The sequence below is a fragment of the Spermophilus citellus genome (assembly GCF_964194105.1).
Source record: "Spermophilus citellus genome assembly, chromosome: 17".
In the NCBI taxonomy this organism is placed as follows: Eukaryota; Metazoa; Chordata; class Mammalia; order Rodentia; family Sciuridae; genus Spermophilus; species Spermophilus citellus.
In genome coordinates this window covers 28,191,403-28,207,779 of record NC_138199.1, presented here as the reverse complement: position 1 = coordinate 28,207,779, position 16,377 = coordinate 28,191,403, and the positions used below count along the sequence as shown (strand labels likewise).

The window sequence follows — 16,377 nt, the reverse complement described above, 5'->3', positions numbered from 1 at the left end:
ATCCCTGACCTCTACCTCAGATGCCAGTAGCAACCCCTCAATTATGACAATCAAAAGTGTCTCCGGATTTTACCAGATGTCCTGGGGACCAAAATATTACTGTTGAGAACTACTGAGTTAGGAAAACTTGGGTTCAAATTCTAGCTGTAAGTTTATAGAAGATACTTTCCTCAACTACAAAATGGGGTAAATAATAAATTCATGTTTGTTTGTAAGGATTTATATATATTGTTTGAAAACAGGACAGTACCTGGCCCACTGGCCCACAGCTGGTACATTAAATGTTAACTTCCTTTACTTTTCTCCCTGCCAGATCAGTGAGAGCTGACCTCACTCAGCTTGGGCGAACTTCCAGGACAGCTGCTGCTTCCCTCCCTAGCTATCCAAGATATGACCTCCTGGAAACCCAATATTGAGGTTGGCAAAGGGGATTGACTAATTTGGTCCCAGATTCTCTAAAGCCCAAAGGTGCTTGAGTTGAGATTCAGGGAGAGACTTTGTGGGGTGAGGGAGAGGTAAATTTGGGAGTAAAACTATTATCATTATTATTACTAATTCTTATTATTTTGTAGTGCTGGGAATAAAACCACTGAACTATATCCCTTATTAATATTATTAGTGCTGGGAATCAAACTCAGGGTCTTGTACATATATCCTAGGCATGCACTATAGCCCTCGCCCTAGAGCATTATTTTTCAAGATATGCTTTGAAGATTGCTGCTACCTGGGTGCTTGTTAAAATTCAGATTCCCAGGTCTCACCCTTTCCAGTCTACTAAATTAAAAGTAAGCGCTATCAATAAAAAAATGAATTAAAATAAAAAAGTACACTCTATTAAAAACCACTTCTTGTTGGATACAGTGGCATATGCCTGTAATCACAGTGGCTTGGAGGCTGAGGCAGGAGGATCGTGATTTCAATTTTTTTTTTTTTTTTAAAGAGAGAGTGAGAGAGGGGAGAGAGAGAGAGAGAGAGAATGAGAATTTTTAATATTTATTTTTTAGTTCTCAGTGGACACAACATCTTTGTTGGTATGTGGTGCTGAGGATCGAACCCGGGCCGCACGCATGCCAGGCGAGCGCGCTACCGCTTGAGCCACATCCCCAGCCCAGGATCGTGATTTCAAAGCCAGCCTCAGCAATTTAGCAAGACCCCCTAAGCAACTTAGTGAGACTCTGTCTCTAAATAAAATACAAAAAGGGCTGGGGATGTGGCTTTGTGCTTAAGCACCCCTGGGTTAAATCCCTGGTACCAAAAAACAAAACACAAAAAAACACTTATCTTGGGCCTGGAGATATAGCACTGTAGTATAGCACTTATTCTAGCTGTCATGCAAGAAGTCCTGGGTTCAATCTCCAGAGCTTCAAAAAGAAGAAAAACAATTCCCTTCTCTAGGGCTCAGGTCAAGGAAGCTCAGAAATCTCAGGAGAACCAAGGCCAGGCATTGCAAGGACATTTCAGTTCTAGGCAGGGAAAGAACTTCAAGAAGTAAAGTTAGGTACACTCAAGGTCACTACTGTAGTTCAAGCCAACACCACTAGAGGGCAGGACAAACACAGACTTTCAGAAAGAAAAAGTCGTGCCCTGCTTGGTCTAAGTAAATGGAAACTAGAGCAAAGACCAGATGGACCAAGTTTTATTGGTACTAAGAAGGGAGCACTACCTCCTGACCATCAAAATGGGTCCTCTTCTGGGTTCCGTCTCCAGATCCAAGCAATAATAAGAATAAGAATAAGAAACCCCACGTCACCTCCCCCAAATACTATGGGCACTGGGGGTGTACCATAGCTAGAATGCTTGCCTAGCATGTGCAAAGTCCTGGATTCAATTCCCAGCACCACTGAAAAAAGGGGGGGGGAAGGAAATTAATGAACAAATAAAAAAATTAATTTTCTCGTTTCAGTTTTTCATATTAAATCTCATTTTCCAGGTGAAAAAAACAATAGTGTAGCTGGTTGCAGTGTTGCTGGCATGTAATTCCAGCTATTTGGGGAGGGTGAGGAAGGAGGATTATAGGTTTGAAGCCAGCTTCAGCAATTTCGTGAGACCCTGCCTCAAAATAAAAAATAAAGGTGCTGGGGTTGTGGCTTAGTAGTAGAGCGCTCGCCTAGCACATGCGAGCGAGGCCCTTGGTTTGATCCTTAGCACCACATAAAAATAAGTAAATAAAATTTAAAAAAAATCAAAAGTGCTGGGGATGTAGCTTAGTAAGTGCTGCCTGGGTTGGGAAAAAAACAAAAAAGACGCTATCTCAAAGGTGACCCCCCTTAGTAGAGAGAGAGAGAAAGAGAAAGAGAGGGAGGCACCCTGATTCAAATAAAAAAAGAAAAAGAAAAAAGCAGTTGGGGATATAGCTCAGTGGTAGGGAGCTTGCCTAGCATATGGGAGGCATTGGGTTCAATCCTCAGCACCACATAAAAATAAAGGTATTGTGTACCTCTACAATTAAAAAAACAAAACAAAATAAAAAACCCACAAAGGGTGGAAATGTGGCTCAGTGGTAGAATGCTCCTAGGTTCAATCTGTAGTTCAAAAATAGAAAAAAAATTAAAAAAGAAAAAGAAAAAAGGAGACAGATGCAGATGTAATTTTCCTGTCTTTCACCAGGCCTCCCCCCCCCCCTTTTTTTTTTTTTTGGAGTTTGAACCCAAGGGCATTTTGCCAGTGAGCCCCGGTTTACATCCTGTTTTACAATTAAGCTGCAGAGGCCCTGACACTTATGATCCTCCTGTTTCAGCCTCTCCAGTCACTGGGACTGGGATTACAGGAGTTTGCCACCATGCCCAGATCCCTGCTTGTTTTTCCTTAAACTCCATCCCCGAAATGCTTACCAGACTCAAAAACAAAAACAAAACAAACAAACAAAAAACCTTAGTTGTTTCATTGTAGACAATGGCCTGTCTGTACTGCAAATGAGTCAGAACTAGGAACCCTTGAAAAAGACATGTAGTTCCAATGCCTGCTGCCTGGTTTCTGTTCCCTATCCTGTGCTGCACCCTACCCACAGCCACAGTGGCATCTGCAAGGCCGAGACCACACTGACAACCAGAGGCAGATCTTTGACAGGAAATTTTGGTGGATCATTTCCTCCCAAGAACTCCAGGCCTCTGTGCTGGGCCACTTCTCTGCCCAGATATCCCCGAGTTAAATCAGAAGAAAAAAGACTCCAAGAAGGATGTCAGGAGGGGAGGGCTCCAGGGAAGAAAGACTTCTCTGGACACCAGCTTCTAAGTCTCTATTCTGCCCCTAGGGCAAATCTCTTTGGTGGCTCTTGGTTATCACCTGTAAACTATAAACAGTAACAACTGTCCTCACCACCCCACAGAGTGTTGTGAGGGACAAGTGCAATGTTACTGATGAAGTGCTTGGGGAAAGTAAAAAGCTCCTTGGTTAGGAAGGCAGCATAGAAGCACTGAGTGGGTTTGATGCTCCAAGTCCCAGCTCTGTCGCTGGCTTTGCTGATAATCTGCATAAAGGTTGGCATCTCTGAGAAGAGCCTCTCTCCTCCGCATTCGCCAGGAGAAAAGAAGGGAAGGGAGGGAATGCTGGGTCAGGATAACCTTCGCCGGCGCTGCCAGGGCTGCTGGATTTCCGTGCAGCCCCTGGGTGGGGCAAAGACTGGACGAGGCCGGGGCAAAGCCGCTGGAGGGTGGGCTCAGAAACCGGTGCCGGCAGGAGGCGGGGTCTTGCCGGGCCCTTTCGAGCCACGTGCTGTTGTTTCCGTGCCGGGACGATCACGTGGCTCGCGTCAGCTGACCCGTCACGGTAAAGCCCAGCGCTGGCGCCCGGCAGCCCCCGCCAGGTCGCGCCCGGAGCGCAGGACCCTTCGGAGGGGTAAGAGCGCCCCTCTCATCGGTTGTCGGTTCATCCCAGCCACCTGTACTCAAGTCCCTGCCCCTCGCCCATCCCAGCCCGCTCGGCCTGGCACCCAGGAAGCCATCACGAGAAGGGCCGTGGCCGGGCTCGGTCCCGCTCCACCCCCAGGCGGCCAGCAAGAGATGGCCCCGGGGAGCAGGGGGCGGGAAGTCGCCGTTAGCACCCGGAGGGAGGACTGGTCCCCACCCCCAAACCCCGACATGGAGGAGCTGCTTCGGAGAGTGGAGAGGGACCTGAACATCGATGCTCGTCAGATGGCTCCAGCCCCAGGGGGCACCCACGTGGTGGCCCTAGTGCCCGTGCGCTGGCTAGCTAGCCTCCGTGAACGCCGGCTGGGACCCTGTCCGCGGGCAGAGGGCCTGGGCGAAGCGGAAGTCAAGACTCTCCTGCAACGCTCGGTACAGAGGCTGCCCCCAGGCTGGACGCGTGTGGAGGTGCATGGGCTGCGGAAGCGGAGACTGTCCTACCCGCTGGGTGGGGGCCTGCCCTTTGAGGAGGGATCCTGCGGCCCTGAGACTCTCACTCGCTTCATGCAGGAGGTGGCTGCCCAGAATTATCGAAATCTTTGGCGCCATGCATACCACACTTATGGGCAGCCCTATAGTCATAGCCCTGCTCCCTCAGCTGCCCCTGCTCTGGACTCAGTAAGACAGGCTCTGCAGAGGGTCTATGGTTGCTCTTTCCTGCCAGTGGGTGAAGCCACCCAGTGCCCCTCATATACCAGAGATGGCACTTGTCCCTCCCGGGGCAGCCCTGCCTGCCCCAGCCTTTTGCGGGCTGAGGCCCTGTTGGAATCACTGGAGATGTTGTATGTTGTGCACCCCTACGTGCAGTTCTCCCTGCATGATGTAGTCACTTTCAGCCCTGCCAAACTGATCAACAGCCAAGCCAAGGTGCTTTTCATTCTCTTTCGAGTGCTGAGGGCCATGGATGCCTGTCACCGCCATGGGCTGGCCTGTGGGTCCCTGTCTTTGCACCACATTGCTGTGGATGAGAAGCTTTGCAGTGAACTTCGGCTGGACCTAAGTGCTTATGAGATGCCCACTTTGGATGAGAACAAGGAAACCCCTGAAAAGAGGGGTGGGACAGGCCATAAGTCTGAAAAGGAGGGACTGGAGAGATTTGGGTGTCCCTCTTGCCGGGAGGAACTTCGGGGCCTTGTGCTAGACTGGGTCCATGGCCGCATCAGCAACTTCCACTACCTTATGCAGCTTAATCGGTTGGCAGGTCGGAGGCAGGGGGATCCCAACTACCACCCAGTGCTACCCTGGGTGGTGGACTTCACCACACCCCATGGGCGCTTCCGAGACCTACGCAAGTCCAAATTTCGCCTCAACAAGGGAGATAAGCAACTGGACTTCACATATGAGATGACTCGGCAGGCATTTGTAGCAAGTGGTGCAGGTGGTGGGGAACCGCCTCATGTTCCTCACCACATTTCAGATGTTCTCTCAGACATCACATACTATGTGTACAAGGCTCGGCGCACACCCCGGTCAGTACTCTGTGAACACGTCCGTGCCCAGTGGGAGCCCCATGAATATCCCGCCAGCATGGAGCGGATGCAGACCTGGACACCTGACGAGTGCATTCCTGAGTTCTACACTGATCCTTCCATCTTTTGTTCCATCCACCCTGACATGCCTGACCTGGATGTGCCAGCTTGGTGCAACTCCAGCCAGGAGTTTGTGGCTGCTCATAGAGCACTGCTAGAGAGCCGTGAGGTATCCCAGGACCTGCACCACTGGATTGACCTCACCTTTGGCTATAAACTCCAGGGCAAGGAGGCTGTGAAGGAGAAGAATGTGTGTCTGCACCTGGTAGATGCCCACACTCACCTGACCAGCTATGGCGTGGTGCAGCTCTTTGATCAACCTCATCCCCAGCGCCTGGCAGGTGCTCCCTCCCTTGCCCCTGAGCCTCCTCTCATTCCTCGGCTATTGGTCCAGACCATCCAGGAGACCACAGGCCGGGAAGACTTTCCAGGACAGCTCACAAGTGGGGTGGGCAGACTGGTTTTAGAGGCTACTCCTTGTGAGGCTGGCTGGACCAGAGAGAGGCCCATGGCAGGGGAAGATGACTTGGAGCAGGCCACAGAAGCTCTGGATTCCATCTCCCTTCCTGGGAAATCAGGTGACCAGTTGGGCTCTTCCTCCAGTCTAGCCCCTCCCGGCCTTCTGTCTTTCTCAGCAGCCTCAGCCTCTCGACCAGGCCGCAGAAACAAAGTTGCTGGCGCAGACTCTGGGGAGGCTGAGGAGGGGAAGATCCTTCTTCCTGAGGGATTCAATCCCTTGCAATTCCTGGAGGAGCTGGAAAAAATGGGCAATTTCCTGGCCAAAGGCCTAGGGGGCCAGTTGGAGTTACCTGAGCAGCCTCAGGTCCAGTCACCAGTACAGCTGCGGGACCTCTTCCATCGGGACATGCAGGCACTGGGTGTCCTGTTGGCTGAGATGGTGTTTGCCACCAGAGTCCGGACGCTGCAGCCTGATGCACCTCTCTGGGTACGTTTTGAGGCTGTTCGAGGGCTCTGCACATGCCACCTCAAGGAGGTCCCTGTGTCTTTGCAGCCTGTGCTGAATACACTCCTACAATTGAGTGGACCCAAAAGTCCCATGGTAGTGAAGAGAGGCAAGCTGGACCCACTGTTTCAGTACAAGCCTGTCTCTCAGGGATTGCCCCCTCCCTCCCCAGCCCAGCTCCTCAGCCCCTTCAGCTCCCTGGTTCCCTTCCCTCCGTACTTCCCGGCACTGCATAGGTTCATCCTCCTGTACCAGGCAAGGCGTGTGGAGGATGAGGCCCAGGGACGGGAGTTGGTGTTTACTCTGTGGCAGCAACTGGGTGCCGTGCTAAATGAGATCACTCCTGAGGGCCTGGAGATCCTGCTGCCCTTCGTGCTGTCACTCATGTCTGAGGAACACACAGCTGTGTACACAGCCTGGTACCTATTTGAACCTGTTGCCAAGGCACTCGGCCCTAAAAATGCCAATAAGTACCTCCTGAAGCCTCTCATTGGTGCCTACGAGAGCCCCTGCCGGCTACATGGACGCTTTTACCTGTACACTGACTGCTTTGTGGCTCAACTGATGGTGCGGCTGGGCTTGCAGTCCTTTCTCGTCCACCTACTGCCCCATGTCCTGCAGGTGCTGGCTGGTGGAGAGACCTCCCAGGAGGAGAGCAAGGGCCTTGTTGGTGCTGCTGAGGATGAGGAAAGTGAGCTCCCAGGGCCTGGGCCTGGCTCCTGTGCCTTTGGGGAGGAGATTCAGATGGATGGAGAGCCTGCTGCCACCTCAGGCCTGGAGCTCCCAGACTACACATCTGGTGTCAGCTTCCATGACCAGGCTGACCTGCCTGAGACAGAGGACTTCCAAGCGGGGCTGTATGTGTCTGAGTCTCCTCAGCCTCAGGAGGCTGAGGCTGTGAGCCTAGGCCGACTGAGCGACAAGAGCAGCACCAGCGAGACTTCCCTGGGCGAGGAGAGGGTTGCAGATGATGGGGGTGCTCCTATGGACAAGAGCAGCCTCAGGTCAGGCGACAGCAGCCAGGACTTAAAGCAAAGTGAGGCCTCTGAGGAGGAAGAGGAGGAGGAAGAGGAGGAGGACGAATGCTGTGTGGTGTTGGAAGAAGATGAGGGGGAGCCCCATGAGGTCACAGGGGCATCTGAGCTCACTCTGTCAGATACAGTGCTGTCCATGGAGACAGTTGTGGCTGGTGGTGGTGGGGGAGATGGTGAGGAAGAAGAGGAGCCCCTGATTGTGCAGTCAGAAGGCAAAGAACAGAAGATCCTCCTTGGTGAGTCCTCAGGTCTGGGAGGTGTTGGTCAGTCACTCCCCTGCTTTGTTCTCAGTATTTGCTGCACTCCTGCTCTGTGCCAAGCTTTATATTCAGTTAGATGCACACGGAGTACACATCAGCAGAGGAGGTGCCAAATGGTAAACAATCTGAACCCAGGACTCTGTGCATGCAAGGCAAGCACTCTACAACCGAGATTATGTAGTGTAAATACTATAAAGAACCTTTTTGAGCCCAGAATGGTGCCACACACCTGTAATCACAGTGACACAGGAGGCCAAGACAAGAGGATTGCAAGTTCGAAGCTAGTCTCAGCAACTTGTGAGGCCTAAGCAATTTATTAAGACCATATCTGAAAAAATAAAGAGGGTTGGGATGTAACTTAGTGGTAAAGCACCCCTGGGTTTGACCCTGTCCCCTGCCCCCCCCCAAAAAAAAAAAAAAAAAAACCTAGCTGAGCAAGGTATGGTCTAATCTCAATGACTTGGGAGACTGAGGTAGGAGGTTTGCAGGTTCAGGACCAGCAGGGCAACTTAGTGAGACCCTGTCTCAAAATTTAAAAACTTAAAAATAAAAGGATTGGGGATGTAGCTCAGTGGTAGAGTACCCCTGGATTCAATTCCCACTACTGAGACAAAAAAATAAAAAAGAACAAAACTAGCTGGGTTGCTATGTCTGAATGGAAAATAGGGCTTAGATCTTTAGATCTAGTTTTCAGGAGTCAGAGAAGGCTTTTTTGAAAATAGGAAGGCGTAGCTCAGAGGTAGAGGGCTTGCCTGGTTATGTGTGAGACCTTGGATTCAATCTCTAGCACTGCAAAAATAAACAAACAAACAAATAAATAAATAAATAAATATTTTTTAAAAAAGAAGAAGTATGGACAGTTGAGGTTCAAGGAGAAGTGGAAAATAAATGGATAAATGATAGTTGTAGCCAGGTACAATGGTGTACATCTATAATCCCAGCTTTCTAGGAGGCTGAAGCAAGAGAATCACAAGTTCATAGCCAGCCTGGACAATTAGTGTTTCAAAACAAAAAAGGCTGGAGTTGTAGCTCAGTGGGAAAACATTCACCTAGCACATGCAAGGCCCTGAGTTTGATTCCCAGCACCACAAAAAAAAAAAAAAAAAAAAAGGTAGTATGTGAAGAGGAAGAGGATTCAAGTCTGAGGGAACAGCATTTATAGGGCTCTGAGGCTGTCACATTTTCATCAAAGCAGTGAAAGGCTAGCATGGTTTGTTTGAGAGAGCTGAGAGAAGGGGGCCAAGCCTGGCCTCAAGAGTTTGGGGAGGTTCACTGAAAGGGCGACTTTCCTATAGGTTGTGCTTAAGGAGAGGGCCTGGCCCCTCTGCCACTGCTAAATGGAGGGGTGTGGGATAGCCCAGTTTAGGCCAGGCTCATTGGCAGAGCTATAGCCAGAGTCAGCTGGTGGGTGTGGTACATCAGGGATGGTGGGAGGAGTGATGAGCCACCGTTATCTGATGAGTTCAGGGTCTGCTCCTGCCCTGCAGATACAGCGTGCAAGATGGTCCGCTGGCTGTCTGCCAAGCTCGGCCCCACAGTAGCCTCTCGCCACGTGGCTCGGAACCTGCTGCGCCTGCTGACATCTTGTTATGTTGGTAAGGCCTGCGGTTGGTAATGGAGATGGTGTTTCCTCCCAGGCCCTTCATCCATCTTCAGTACTCTCTCGGAGATCCTTCCTACCTCTGTCTCAAACCACTTCTTGGGAAGATCCTGGGTCCCAATCTGTAAGCTTCTTCTTAGGGCAGGGCATGGGGCAGACCTTAAGCTAAAGTGAGCAGGAGCAGTTCCCACGGTCCTGGAAGACCAACCTCCCCCTTGCCCTCCACTAGCTGCTCAAGGATGCTGGCTCTTCCTTGGCAGGGCCTACTCGGCAGCAGTTCACAGTCAGCAGTGGCGAGAGCCCCCCATTGAGTGCCGGCAACATCTACCAAAAGAGGCCAGTACTGGGAGACATTGTGTCAGGGCCTGTGCTCAGCTGTCTCCTCCACATTGCCCACCTGTATGGGGAACCTGTCCTCACCTACCAGTACCTGCCCTACATCAGCTACCTGGTCAGTTGCTGATTTTGCAAGCCTTGGGTGGGGAGGCTGTGGACTTAAGGGCTGGCTCAGGATTCCTGGGGTACTAGGGGGTCTATGGAGCAGCCTAGCTCTCATCTACTCTGTGGCCCCAGGTGGCCCCTGGGAGCAGCTCAAGCCCCAGCCGATTGAACAGCCGTAAGGAGGCAGGGCTGCTGGCTGCAGTGACGCTGACTCAGAAAATCATCGTGTACCTCTCCGACACCACCCTTATGGACATCCTTCCCCGGATCAGCCATGAGGTCCTGCTGCCTGTGCTCAGCTTCCTCACTTCCCTCATCACCGGGTAGGTCCCTACCCCAACCCTGTGAAGGGAGCAGCCCAGCTGAGTGGCCTCCCAAGGGGCTGGGAAGCTCAGGGCAGAGAAAATAACACTGGGTTGGGTGTCAGGAATCCTGGTTCTGATCCCAGTTCTGTGATCCTGAGCAAGCAACATTTGCCTCAGTTTCCTCATCTGGTTTGAATCAGTTGACCTTGGAGACCCTGCCATTTAAAGCTCTTGATAGATCTGATCAAGACCTATCTGCAGGATAGGTCCCAGGCTCATGAGCTGTGTTTCTAGGTTTCCAAGTGGGGCTCAGGCCCGGACTGTCCTGTGTGTGAAGACCATCAGCCTCATTGCCCTCATCTGCCTGCGAATTGGACAGGAGATGGTCCAGCAGCACCTGAGCGAACCTGTGGCCGCCTTCTTTCAAGTCTTCTCTCAGTTGCATGAGCTGCGGCAGCAGGTAGGCAGGGCTGCCAGGGTGGGGCAGGCTGGGCCAGGGCTGTGGACTAGCTGACTCCCTGGGCTTCCTCCCCATAGGATTTGCAGCTGGATCCCGAGGGCTGCAGTGAGGGTCAGCTGCCAGAGGCAGTTTTCTCTGATGGGCAGCGGCGGCCAGTGGACCCCACCCTGTTGGACGAGCTGAAGAAGGTGTTCACCCTGGAGATGGCGTACACAATCTACGTGCCCTTCTCCTGCCTGTTGGGTACTGCCCTATCGTGTTCCCTTGCACAGTCTTTGTGGATACATCTCTTCCCTGGGAAGGGCCCCATACTCCCCTCCAGCTAAGAGTCAGCAGTGGGTTTTAAACAGATTTGGGGGTCAGCCCTCGGCCCTCCAAGTCCCAAGGTGATATATAAACGGGGACTGAGCATTAGTCAACCAGAGAGGCTCAAGAATCCCTGGGGAAGGAAGGGGAGGCAGGTTGATGTACTGATGATCCACAGGAGCTGTGTGGGAAGGAATGAGTGACCTACCATTTATGTAGCTTCCCACTATGCTGGGCATTTCCGTGGGTCATCTCCCTGAACAGGATAAGCAGCCCTGTGGGTAGATGTATTATTATCCCCCCAACCAAATTCTAAGTGCTGGGAGGGCAGGGCACACACCACCTGTCCAGTTCACTATCATTTCTGTTGCTTAGCATGGTACCTAGCGTGTAGAAATGACCACACACATATGGACTGGATGAAATCAGTTATTGGGTAGGATAGTGAGAGGCTCAGAGTAAGAACTTACTTGCCCAGTTATACAGTCAGATCTTCCCTGTCTTCTGTGGTTTCAAAGCCCTTGAATGGGTGGCAACAGCCACCTGCTATCTTCCCGGATCTTAGGACCTCTTCCACTCCCATCCAGGTGACATCATCCAGAAAATCATTCCCAACCACGAGCTGGTTGGGGAGCTGGCGGGACTCTATCTGGAAAGCATCAGCCCAAGCAGTCGCAATCCTGCCAATGTGGAACCTGCTGTGCCTAGCACCGGCCCTGAGTGGGACCCCCAGGGTGGAGTCTGTCCCCAAGATGATGGCCACTCAGGGACCTTTGGGAGTGTTCTCATTGGGAATCGCATACAGATCCCCAATGACTCTCAGCCTGAGAGCACTGGCCCATTGGGCCCCATCTCTGGAGTGGGTGGGGGGGGCCTTGGCAATGGGAGGGAAGACAACGCCCTGAAGCGGGAGCTGCCACGGAGTGCCCATGGGCTGAGTGGGAACTGGCTGGCGTACTGGCAGTATGAGATTGGTGTGAACCAGCAGGATGCCCACTTCCACTTCCACCAGATCCGCCTGCAGAGCTTCACCGGCCACTCAGGGGCTGTCAAGTGTGTGGCACCCCTGAGTAGCGAGGACTTCTTTCTGAGTGGCAGTAAGGATCGTACTGTGCGCCTCTGGCCACTGTATAACTATGGGGATGGTACCAGTGAGACAGCCCCCCGACTCATCTATGCCCAGCACCGCAAGAGTGTCTTCTACGCGGGCCAGCTCGAGGCTCTGCAGTATGTGGTGAGCTGTGACGGGGCTGTGCACATCTGGGACCCCTTCACAGGTGAGCGGGCCCAGGTGAGGCCTGTTTTGTTGCTGCTGGACCTCGCTCTGACAGGCCCCTGGGAATTGATCCTGAGAGTTGGGGGATATAGTGGTATGTTTTAGGGAGAGATTCAGTGAGGCTATACAGAGGAGCAGTTAGGGCTTAGAATGTTTTAGATCTGCATTTGTATCAGCTCTACCACCTTACTTGCTTGTGAACTTGAGCAAGTCATTGTGCTGTTGGAAGCGTTGATTTTCCCATCTGTAAAGTAGGAATTAGAAAAAGTGGTTTAGAAGATAACACACTTAGAGGTTTGGCTTGATGCATGTAGTACAAGTTTGGCAAACCATTGCTTAATTACTCATTGGCATCATCATAGGGAAAATATGGTTAAAGAGGAGAAGGGAAAAAATAAAAGGGACAGGTGTAATGTTGGGACAGAAAGAGGGAGATGGTATCTAATCAGGGGATACTGTGTAAAGAGAAGACATTGCTTTGGGAATGGGAGCCTGATCTGGTCATGGAAGCAGGAAGGAGGGAGAGTCTGGAAACATCTTTAGCATTTTCTGAGTATCCTTGGGGAATGAGAGACAGGGGACAAGAAAGAGTCAGGGTTCTTCCCTCAGCTAGGACCCCAGATCCACTGTGCCCTTCCTTTTCAGGGAAGACACTTCGCACAGTGGAGCCATCAGACAGCCGTGTGCCCCTGACTGCTGTGGCTGTCATGCCTGCCCCCCACACCAGCATCACCATGGCCAGCTCTGACTCTACCCTGCGCTTTGTGGACTGCAGGAAGCCTGGCCTGCAGGTCAGGGGATATGCAGTTTCCTGAGCTCAGGCCTGGTTCTCTGGGGACCTGGCAGGGAGGATACCCACCAAGACAGAAAGGCAGACCACTGCCCTGGGGCACTGGTTAATTTCTCTTTGGAGATAAATCATCCTCAGCAGCAACCCTGGGGACAGGACTCTGGCCTATGATGGGGGTGGGTTCTGGGCTTTTCCTTTCCTCAGATGGGGCCAGAGGCTCAGGCTTTCTGGCTATAGAAGCTTAAATGGTGAGCGGGACCTGGGGGCGAGAGGGTGGGGTGACTTAGTGACAGCGCCTCAGCAGAGTCTCCCTCTGTCTGCAGCACGAGTTCCGCCTGGGTGGCGGTCTGAATCCTGGTCTTGTCCGCTCCCTAGCGGTCAGCCCCAGTGGCCGTAGCGTCGTGGCTGGCTTCTCCTCAGGCTTCATGGTGCTCCTGGACACTCGCACAGGCCTGGTTCTACGAGGCTGGCCAGCTCATGAGGGGGACATTCTGCAGATCAAGGTGATGGGCTCAGTTCCCGTCTACTCCTTACTGCCCAACCTCGGTTCATTACCCAGGCTCAAGGCCCACCCAGGGACAGGCTTGAGCTGGTGTCCCTTATATCTGCTCAAGGCCTGATGGGCAGGGAAGGTGGCTCTTCTGGGCCAACTCAGGTGCCAGCTGCACTGCTGGGGCCTTGGCAGGAGACAGGCCGTGGAGGCGGGGACCAAGGGCAGAGCTGACCCTGCAGCTCCATGGAGATGTTCTAATGAGTAACCCTTGTCCATATTTGTCTTGCTTGGAGGGTCAGGGGTCGGGCCCTGTCCGTGACCCAATTCAGGTTAAATAAAGCTCAGCTGGGAGGCTGTTTACTGCCCCCAGACCACTGAGCAGAGTCCATGCCCCCTGCTGGGCTGCTCTGGTGGGGGCAGGAGCAGGCCTGGGCATGGGGATCCTACTCTCCTCCACCCCATTTTCAGTCACAGGCCTGGGGACTAGTTAGCAGTCCAGCAGGGGATACTTGTGGGGAAGATTTCTACAGGCAACTAGAATTCTCTTCCCCAGCTTGGGTGGAGACCAGGGGACATGTGTTGTTGTTGCTGAGGCCAGGCTGTCCCCATCTCCCTTCAGATTTCAAGTATCTCTAAATTCTGACATTCTAAGAAAGTGTCAGAAAGGCCTTGGTATTAATCTTGGTTCTGCCACTTACTAGCTCTATGATCCTGTTAGGATTAATTAATTTCTGTGAGCCTCATTTTTTTCCTCTGAAAAATGGGGACAATGGCAGCATCTCCCCCATAGGGTTGTCCTGAAGATTAAATGTGCATAATACCTGTGGATATTAAGTTCTCAAATGAGAGAATGATTAGGTTAATGACACTGAATATATCAGTGTTAACTATGGTTAATATGATGTGGCAGGGTGGCAGCCTGTCATCTCTCAAGATGGCCTGTCTGAGCTGGGCACTGTGGCTCATGCCTGTAATTCCAGTGGTGTGGGAGGCTGAGGCAGGAGGATTGCAAGTTAGAGGCTATCCTCAGAACTTAGTGAGACCCTGTCTCTAAATAAAATATAAAAAAAGGCTTTGGATGTGGCTCAGTAGTTAAGTGCCCCTGGGTCAATCCCTTGTACTCCCCCCAAAAAAACCAAAACAAAACAAAACAAGGCCTGTCTCTCCTGGGCAATGTGGGAGGCAATGGGTGTACAGGTGGGTCCAGGCCGTTGCTGAGAATCTCCTCTTCTCTGGCAGGCAGTGGAAGGCAGTGTCCTGGTCAGCTCTTCCTCTGACCACTCCTTGACCGTCTGGAAGGAACTGGAACAGAAGCCCACACACCACTACAAGTCAGCATCCGACCCCATCCATACCTTCGACCTCTATGGCAACGAGGTGGTCACTGGCACTGTGGCCAACAAGATTGGTGTCTGCTCCCTGCTTGAGCCACCCTCCCAGGCTACCACAAAACTCAGTTCTGAGAACTTCCGTGGCACACTCACCAGCCTGGCCTTGCTGCCCACTAAACGCCATCTCCTGCTGGGCTCTGACAATGGTGTCATTCGCCTCCTGGCATAGGCTGAGGGACCAGTGGGCTGGCATCTCCCTAGAGTCTAAATCTTCAACCTTGTTCCCCCAGCAGCTCCCTAGAGGCTGCCCCCAGTCCCCTTGCCCTGCCAGCTAAGGCCTCCACCTGAGATTCCAGCCCTTGAATCCTCAAAGCCATGAGGCTGCCAGAGGTCTCCCATTCAGGGCTTGGGAGATGCTGCTCCTAGTCAACGGGAAGCAAGGAGAGCAGGGAAGGCATCTCGTTTCTCCCCAGCTCTGCACTCTGGATCCACATGGGGATCCACAAGGAAGCTCCAGGAAGGGGAAGGGAGACTGGCCTTGCCAGCTAGTCTCTAGGAAAGCCCCTGCCCCTTTCTGGGCTCTCTCTGTCCCTGTCCCTCAAGAACAGGAAGCTGCCCCAGAGCAGGGCACTGATGGTGCTTGGATTCCAGCCTAAGGAGGGATGACCATGATCCAGGAGTTAAGGGCCTTGGTCTGGGGTTTAAGTGTTCACCCAGCCTGCCCCAGAAAGAGGGCAGAACTGGATACAAAAGGTGGGCTGGGCCAGCTGGTGCCTGCCAGGAGTGACCTATGCCTTGTCTGCCCACCCCTAACCACAGTGTTTGTGCCTTGAGCTGAGGAGGTAGCCTCTGGGCCCAGAACCTCTAGAGGTGTCCAAGATCCTGAGAGGGGAGAGAAGACTCATCTCTGCATCTCAGGTCTCTCCCAGGGGACAGAACCAGTTGTCTCTGGGTCCTTATCTGGAGCAGACATGAGGACTGAGGCTCATGGCCCCTGCTGCCTCCTTACTATTTGCAATAGATGTAAATATTACAATAAATCCTTTGGAACAGCCATGGAGTAGAGTGAGCTTTGTCTTTTTATTTTCTTTTCCTTTCTTCCCTTCCTTCCTTCCTTCCTTCCTTCCTTTTGGTACCAGGGATTGATCCCAGAGGTGCTTAACCACTGAGCCACATCATCAGCCTATTTTATTTTTATTTTGAGACAGGGTCTCACTAAATTGCTTAGGGCCTCACTAAATTGCTAGGGCTGTCTGAACTTGCAAGCCTCCTAAGCCACTGGGATTACAAGCTTGCGCCACCCCGTCTGGGTCTCTTTTTTTGAGACAAGGTATCACCATGTTTCCCAAGCTTGCCTCAAGGGATGCTCCTGGTTGACCTCCCAAGTAGTTGGAGTTATAGTCGCACACCACCAAACCAAACTTATGACTTGTCTTAATGGTGGTGGCAGGGTGGGGACAATTGAAACTCAGCAGCTGGGTCTAGGAGATGAAGAACAGGGCAGGAAGGTGGGAAAGCAGCCTGATTGTTATTGCTCTTTGGGTGGCAGAGGGTGCAGGGCTTCTGGTTTGTGCAGCCTCAAATCAGTTTTCCAAACCCTCATTCTTAGGAAGAGTAAGCAAGTCTTGTTCCTCATGAGGTAGGACACTTGTGGAGACTGCAACCCTCTCTCTCCTCTCTCCATGC

At 52.2% G+C, this 16,377-nt stretch overlaps 1 protein-coding gene across 6 annotated transcripts; it reads left to right on the top strand.

The window, feature by feature from the left end:
• The first annotated feature begins 3,848 nt into the window (after positions 1–3,848).
• Positions 3,849–15,741, top strand: WDR81 (WD repeat domain 81). 6 transcript variants are annotated; one of them, XM_081270214.1, is made up of 11 exons: positions 3,849–6,377; positions 7,017–7,665; positions 9,177–9,284; positions 9,550–9,740; positions 9,863–10,053; positions 10,330–10,495; positions 10,573–10,738; positions 11,389–12,078; positions 12,723–12,868; positions 13,191–13,370; positions 14,600–15,741. In XM_081270214.1, exons 1-11 carry the CDS (start codon positions 3,999–4,001, stop codon positions 14,918–14,920), a joined length of 5,187 nt encoding a protein of 1,728 aa, XP_081126340.1. In that variant the 5' UTR covers positions 3,849–3,998; the 3' UTR covers positions 14,921–15,741. The 6 variants fall into 6 exon arrangements, 4 of the variants coding, with proteins under 4 accessions (XP_081126340.1, XP_081126337.1, XP_081126338.1 ...); XM_081270211.1 differs by having other exon boundaries at positions 3,849–7,665; XR_014019225.1 differs by lacking the exon at positions 13,191–13,370 and having other exon boundaries at positions 3,849–7,665; positions 11,389–12,092; positions 14,600–14,734.
• The last annotated feature ends 636 nt before the right edge of the window (positions 15,742–16,377 follow it).

Coding starts and splice junctions, on each gene's coding strand:
- WDR81 (XM_081270211.1), top strand. CDS start 3,999: ATGGCCCCGGGGAGCAGGGGGCGGGAAGTCGCCGTTAGCACCCGGAGG. Junction 9,741..9,862: donor TGCCCTACATCAGCTACCTG/GTCAGTTGCTGA, acceptor CTGTGGCCCCAG/GTGGCCCCTGGGAGCAGCTC. Junction 10,739..11,388: donor GCCCTTCTCCTGCCTGTTGG/GTACTGCCCTAT, acceptor ACTCCCATCCAG/GTGACATCATCCAGAAAATC.